The sequence below is a fragment of the Erpetoichthys calabaricus genome, chromosome 3 (assembly GCF_900747795.2).
Source record: "Erpetoichthys calabaricus chromosome 3, fErpCal1.3, whole genome shotgun sequence".
In the NCBI taxonomy this organism is placed as follows: domain Eukaryota; kingdom Metazoa; phylum Chordata; class Cladistia; order Polypteriformes; family Polypteridae; genus Erpetoichthys; species Erpetoichthys calabaricus.
In genome coordinates, this window is record NC_041396.2 from 305,300,670 (window position 1) to 305,308,551 (window position 7,882).

At 45.1% G+C, this 7,882-nt stretch overlaps 1 protein-coding gene across 1 annotated transcript in view; it reads right to left on the bottom strand.

The window, feature by feature from the left end:
- pip4k2ca (phosphatidylinositol-5-phosphate 4-kinase, type II, gamma a) overlaps window positions 1-5,806 on the bottom strand; it is an 82,731-nt gene extending 76,925 nt beyond the window's left edge. The window contains exons 1-4 of the mRNA XM_028798648.2: window positions 5,424-5,806; window positions 2,950-3,047; window positions 2,591-2,687; window positions 2,322-2,471 (exon numbers count right to left, since the gene is read on the bottom strand). Of these exons, the coding sequence (XP_028654481.1) occupies window positions 2,322-2,471; window positions 2,591-2,687; window positions 2,950-3,047; window positions 5,424-5,570 (492 nt within the window). The 5' untranslated portion in view covers window positions 5,571-5,806. The remainder of the gene's footprint in view (window positions 1-2,321; window positions 2,472-2,590; window positions 2,688-2,949; window positions 3,048-5,423) is intronic.
- Window positions 5,807-7,882: the final 2,076 nt, after the last annotated feature.

Here is a 7,882-nt window from a genome sequence, read left to right on the forward strand (position 1 = left end):
TGATTTTCCGACTTCTCTCATCGTACTAAGAATCATAGATTGCTTGCAGGAGCGATATATTCGCAATAATCCAAGACAGAGGCTGCAGGCCGAGGGGAGAGGGAAGAGTGACATCAGGAGTGGGGAGCCGGGCGGGGCACTCCTCACTGTCCTGTTTCACCACTATGCGGGTGGAGCCGCGGGGACAGCTAGTTCCAAATAATGATATACTATTTACCCACTACAACTCCAGACACCTCACTCCCAGATAAAGAGACTTGAGCTCTGAGAATTTTGCGTCTGACTTGACTTAAGCTGATGAGCAGGCACGAGGGAATTTCAGGTGGCCCAGCATTACAAATATTATCATAGGCTTCAGGGATTCTAGTGTTCAAGTTCTCAGTGTCAATAGCCAGGTTTCCATCCAAGGAGTTTTTGCGAAAAAATATTTAGCGCTTCAAATTTTTTTACCGATATAGCTGATGGAAATGCAAATTATCGATAAAATGTTGTACATGTCGACATAATATTTTTCCGTTTAACTTTAGCGCATAAATTCCATATCGATACTTCAGATGTCGCAAAAACTACATTGGAAACAGTTTTTGTCGGAAAAAAGGGCTTTAACGCAAATAAACGTGTCACATTTTCATCACGTGCAATCAAAACGTGAATGGCGGAGCGGTTCGCATGGTCTGATGACGAGAGTTTTTTTTTTGATTAAACGTCGTTATTTTGTATTAATTCAAATTTCAATTTTAATTAAAAACCTTAAGGGAAGCAGGTTAATTCAGTTGTTATCGCACTGTGAAGGGATGTTGAAAGGTAGGCTCACCTGTACAGATCCGATGCTGCAAACACAGCTGCATCATGGGCACTTCCAGGAGTGCCAACGCAAATGTCTCGTATCATGCACCTGTCATCAACAAGGGCCTGGAGAACAATAGATGGCCACCCTTTGCGATTAATGTAATCGCGGTAGCCTTCCGTCGGGGGAAGAATAGGCACATGCGTGCCATCCAGCGCACCGTAAATCTGTGGCACAAGATGCACCAAGGAATTGCGGTATGCAATTTCATTGGCCTCCGCTACAGTCGGAAGTCTGATATAACGGCGCATTAATTTTTCTTTAATAGCGGTGCACACAGCATATACACATCGATGGACGGTAGTTTTACTAACCCCGAAAGTTTCTCCAACTACTGTATACTCGGCGCAGGTTGCCAGCTTGTAAAGGGCGATGGCAATCCGCTTTTGGGTTGGAACCGGTGGTCGGTGGCAACCTGTGATGGGCGCAACATCAGGACTGATGAATCCACACAACATCTCAAACGTCGGCCGTGTCATTATAAAATGTTGCAGCCAGAGATTTTCTGTTAAGTGTCTCTCCACCACCTCCTCCCAGAAGGTCTTATTCCGTCGTCTCTCCCATACCCGTGGGTTTCGTCGCACTGGGGTACTTTCTTCGAGCTCTAGGGCTATCAGACAAGCAACTGCTTCATTCTGCTGTCGTCTTCGGATATTATGTACAATTCCAATTATTTGTGAAACTGAAATAACAGTAAGCTGGCAAATTTCAAAAAACTGTCTGAATAATCTCTCCATTTCTTTGTTTAGTGGAGGGGGTGTAACGTGGAAAACAAAAGGTAGATAATTTGCGACATACACAAAATTATGTATGGAAACGGCTCAAGGGCAGATTTTTTTCGCGATACAACAAAAGTTATGCGACAGTTCGTTTTGGGGGGGGATGACGTCATCACACACACCATTTTATCGATAAAAAGCCAGTTTGATGGAAACAGGCTGGAGACAGCAAATTTCGCACATTTTTTTTACGTATATTCTGTTTGTTGATAACAAAACGTCGCAAAAAACTGGATGGAAACTTAGCTAGTGTGAGGATGTGCAGCATTGTTCATAATGTCACTCAGTTTTGTCTTCATTCTCTCCTGCTCTACGACTTCCAGGGGGTATCCTATAACAGAGCCTGCCCTTTTAATTAGCTTGTTAATTTGGTGGGCCTCTTAAGTGGCATTACCAGCCCAGCACACCACACTGGCCATCACAGAGTTGTAGATGTGAAGGATGTCGCTACCCACATTAAAGGAACGCAGCAGTCTCCAATATGCTCTGTGTGTTCTGAGACTAATCCCTCCTGTCACTGATGTGGACCCCCAAGTACTTATAAAATATGGGCAAGTTAGAGGACAAGCCAAATAAAGTGCCTCAGGAGCAGAACAAAAACGAGTGGAGACTTCTGTGTTGAATATTCCAACTGTAAACACGCGCTTGAATACAGTCCAATAATTAGACAACCTTAAGAAATCCATGACACCCACCTGATGATAGTCAGACAGGATGCTGTGCATGTCAGCCACGTCTTCACTGGAAATCTGCTTAATCACCAGGGTCTTGTCAAAGGACGTGAGGAACAGCCCCTCTCCGTGGCCATTAGAGGCAGAAAAGGGGGGGCAACGTATCAGGGAGGCCTGCAAGGATAAAGACACGTCAAGATCGGAGGCTCAAAAAGTCTTCCTCAATCCTATCTCTTCTAAAACCCCATCCCACCCACCCCCACCACACCACACCACACCACACCGTGCTGCACCTGGTAATCCTGGTCATCGATTTCAAAGCGTTCTCTGAGATTTCTGAAGACCTGGGGACAGTACTCCTTAAACTTGAAGTGCCCAGGGAGGTTCTCCCTAAAAATAAAATCAGAACAGGGATACAGATATCAAAACTTTAAGGTCAGAAAGACCCCACATGGACAGTTCTGCTCTCCTTGGGCAGCCTACTTGTGTCTGTGTGTGTGTGGAAGTAAATCTACTCTGGCAGAGCTTTAGGAAATTTCTCCTTCTAAGCACCACTGAAAGTCCATTCCTAAATTCCTCAAAGTATTAAAGGATTATGGGCTATGGAAGAACAGGACTAATCCACTAAAGACCACCACAAGTATGAACTTACTTATTGAAAAGATGGTTGTTCACTTTGATCTTGCTGTTGGCCTTAAAGTCGTCAGGCAGCAGCATCACAGGCACTGGAACCTGGTTAAGCTCGTTGATCTGGAGGCACAAGAAGTAAAAACTACAAGTCAGACATTTCAGAAGACAGACAGCCTTGGGCAGTCACCTCTGCAATTGAAAGACGTAAAATGCAGGAGGGTAGGCTGGAAATTATAACTCTTCAGAAGCCCCTCATGTGAGTACATCAAGGGGATGACAACACCAGAGACAGACGTGAAAGACACTATACAATTGAAAAGATAGACAGAGCTTTATTTGTACCCTAGGGGGAATTGGGCTTTTTACAGGAGGTTGACAGATAGATGTGAAGGGCACTATATAACACGCATAGTTTTGAAAGGCACTACATAGACACATGATTCAGATAGATGTGAAAGGCACTATATAATGAACAGAGGAGTCATAGATCGATATGAAAGGCACTATAACACACATGCATAGATGGGAAAGGCACTACACAATAGATGATTCGCAGATGTGAAAGGCACTATATACTGTAATGGACAGATGAACAGATGGATGTGAAAGGCACTATATAATGGATAGACAAGTTACTGATAGATGTGAAAGGCACTATATAATGGATACACAAGTCATAGATCGATGTGAAAGGCACTATATAAATGGACAGAGAAATCATAGGTAGATGTGAAAGGCACTAAATTGACAGATTAGTCATAGATGGATATGAAAGGCACTATAACACACATGAATAGATGTGAAAGGCACTACATAAAAGACATGATATATACTGTAATGGACAGATGAGTCATAGATAGATGTGAAAGGCACTATATAACATGCATAGATGTGAAAGGCACTACATAATAGACAAGTCATAGATGTGAAAGGCACTATACAACACATCTAGATAGATGGATATCTGTAGTCTGTGTTATATAGTGCCGTTCACATCAATCTATCTGAAGTTTTACGTTCACAACCAGCTGGGAGGAGACCCCAGGTAAGACCCAAAGTTTGCTGGGGGGGATTAGATCTCCCAGATGGTCTGGGAACACCTTGGGATCCCACTGTATGAGTTGATAAGTATAGCTGGGGACAGAGCCGTATGGATCTCACTGCTAAGACTGTTGCCACCGCATCCAGGTCTCAGAAAATGAATGAATGAAACGCATAATGGTCTGAAGACACACCAGGAGGCCTAAAAAGGAAGAAAATTTTTGCCATGGCAGTCCCTGCGAGGTGCTATACAGACATATTGCCATTGCAATAAAGGAGCCCCCAGTGACGCTTCTTGACACACTTCTGCTGAATGATTTGTTGGCTGAAAGCCCTCAGTGTTAACTAGCCTGTCAGAGTGAGGATGTGCAGCATTGTTCATAATGGCACTCAGTTCCATTTTAATCCTCACTTCCACTTAGTCCTCCAGTGGGTCCACAGTACGTCCCATAACAGAACCTGCCCTTTTAATTAGTTTTTGGATTCTGTGGGCCTCTTCTGAAGTGATGTTTACCAGCCCAGCCCAGCCCACCACACTAGCCATGACAGAGTTGTAGGTAATGACAGCTGTCTTTACTATTAAAGGAACGCAGTCTCCTCAGAAAACAAAGTGTCTGCTCTGCCCTTTCTTGCATAACGCCCCCATGCTAAAACTGAACTCTTTGGAGACTTGCTGATCATCCACAGGCCTGGTCTAAAATAGATGATTCAAAAGAGACCCCATAGAAATCTTAAACTGAACCCAAAATGTACCCTCTGAGTAAATTGCATAATAAATGACCCCATTCCCTCTCCATCAAAAAATGCTAAGCCAGGGGCCCTTAACCCTTCTCATGTAAAGACACACACAGTTAGGAGATTGTAACAAGTATGAGGCTCATGAGCTACGCAGAGAAGCATTTTTTTTTGGGGGGGGGGTGAAATGCAAATAACAGTAACTGCTGACTACCTGCCAACATACAAGGCTCCAAACTGTTTTCAGACAGGGGGCCTGCACTTATAAAGTAACTTTCAAGAACACAAACTCTGAAGATGACGGAGTCCCATTTCATAAATTAAGGACAGGCTCTCTCCAAAGGCGTCAAAAGTGACCACAACTGCACAAAGTCTCTGGACTTTACACAAAGGGTCTCCTACAAGTAGACTAAGCAGCTGGCCAGCCCAGGAGGGACGACCAGAATGTAAAGTGGACAGTCTGTGAGAACTCCTGAGCGGTTGTTCTAAACGCTCACCCACGTAAACTGGTCATCCACGCACCAAACCTGACAGAAGATGCTGAGGCAAACCCAAACGCGCATTTTTTTATTTAACCTTTCAGAAATGAAAATCTGGGCGCAAGTGAAGCTCGGCCAACAGCTTAACACCCACACGCTAAACCCAAAGTGGACTTTCTGACTGCCAGACCCCCACCTACCCACCCTTCCTTCCTTCCAAACAAACTGCAAATGGACTTACCGAGTGGCTCACACCCCACATGAACACACTAAGCAGAGGATCACTCGACCGGAACACCTTCACCTTCTGCTGGACAAAATGCTTTTTCTTCGTCTTGGTCTTGGACGCCTGTAGCAGCACCGCGCTCGAGTTGTTGGAAGACGCCATTCCCACGCTGGAGTTGCCGTCCTTCAGTGCCGACTCTCCGCTTGTTACGTTTGTTTATTTTAATTTCCGTTCGGCGGCTCGAGCGTTGTTGACCACGCCTCCTGGCAGGCGCCGCCTCAACGCGCACACACACGCACACCTGGAGCTGGTCACGTGTCTTGGGACTCGCCAGGTGAGCAGCGAGAGCGCACCACGTCACGTGTCATAGGACACCACCACCCTCTAAATACCCTTGTCACGTGAGGCGGAACACTTCCGCTTACTTATTAAGGCTCTGGCGTCGACCCCCCCCCCCCCCCACCCCGTCTTTTTAAATGGACACGGTGGTGACATCACGATGGGGCGTGACTAACACAGCAGCATCTTTTAGCAGCGACGCCCTTCACAGGAACGTTGACAGAGCTCTTTAGTTGTAGCTGCCGGCGTTTTCAGATTGCATGAACAATTTCTCTTACGTTAGGAAAGGATTTGTAAATGACTGATTATGAAGTTGTTTGTGGGAATCAATGTCTTTAAATATCGCGAAGCTGCATTCTCGTTTGGTGTTTCAGACGCCGTGACCGACTTACAGTACGTGTAGATGTGTAGCTCGAGGCGAGAGCCTTTCCCTTGGGAAAGGAATGAGGACGGGGTCGGTGGCATTCCAAACCGAACGTAACGTCAGCAGCAACTGTGCCAGTTACGTCATACGGCGAACGTGCGACTGCCCAGTATTCGCATTTCTGTGGAAGGGCGCTGTTTAATATACATGTTCAACATAACATCGCACTGATCGGCGGCTTGGTTCTAAAAACCATTTAGGATTTGCTCATTTTTATTTCTTGGGACAAATAAATATTTGAAAATTTATCATATATATGGTGGCTTTTCTATTGATCTATCATTCTGTTTATTATGTTGTCACATATCAATCTATCAATCATATAGTGCCTTTCCCATCTATCTATCTATCTATCTATCTATCTATCTATCTATCTATCTATCTATCTATCTATTATATAGTGCCTTTCATCTAGCTCTCTATCTATTTATCTAATGCATTGATATCAGAACTATTTACATTAAGCACACACTAGCGATGCTGACACACTGATCACTTCAGCACTGGATCAGAGGCTCTCAAGTTCAGTCCTGGGGTCCCACCATAGCTGCAGGTGTTCATTTCCAGTTTCCCAAATCTAGCGGTCGGTCTTCCTTCTGATTGATCGGACTGTTTGTACAGCTGGTATTTTTGTTTTTGTTTTATTCTGAATTCAGAGTAATAAGTTAGAATGATCTTTACCTATAGTGGATTCAGAAAGTCTTCAGACCCCTTATTGTGTTGTCTACTTAATTTTAAAAGGACATTTTTGGCCATCAGTCTGCTCTCAACAAAGTGAAAACACACTTTCAGAAAGGTTTGCAAACAAAAAGTGAAACTCCTCATTCCTAGAAGCTGTCAGACCTGTAATTCGGCACTTTCTAGAAGCCCCTTTGGCAGCAGTGGCAGCTTTGAGACTCCTTGGTGAGTCTTTATAAGCTTTACATGCCTGGATTTGGGCAGATCTTCCCATTCCTCCTGGCAGATCCTCTCAAGCTCCATTTGAGTGGATGAGAAGTCTGAGATGCCGTGAACTCTTGAGCAGGTTTTCTCCTTTCCTCAGTTCTGACCCCCCCCCCCCCCCCCCACCCAGTGTCCCCCACAGCGTGCTGAGCGGTGCCTTTTCTTTTTCAAGTATAGGCTTTAGGGATCAGCACCAAGAGTTCAATTTTTGTCTTGTCAGACTGAACAAGACATCCTTCAGATGTCACTTGGCAAAGTCTAAGCAGACTGTCACATGCCTTTTACTCAGGAGTGGCTGCTGAGATGGCCATCCGTTTGACAGGTTCTACCATCCTAGCTAAGGATTTTGGAAGCTCCGTCTGTTGAAGTGACCACTGGGATCTCGGTCACCTCCCTGGCCAAGGCCCTTCTTGCCCGGTGACTCAGTGGATGGTCAAACTCCAGTAAGAGTCCCGGTGGCTCCAAACCTTCCATTTCACAATTACTGAGGCCAGTCCAAGCTTTACAGACGGTTTGATCTCATCTGTCCCTCGCCAAGGTTTGATCATGGAGGTCTACCAGGAGTTCCTCGGACTTCATGATTTGGTTTTTGTGTCCTGACATGCAGTGTAATTTTTGGGACCATCTTCACAAAGTGACACAGGGGCCTTTCTAAATCACGTCCAGTCAGTTCAGTTTGCCGCAGGGGGGGACTCCAGTCACGTTCAAGATACATCTCAAGGAAGAATTCAAGCAAACAGGAGCCACCTGAGTACACAGCAAAGGGTCT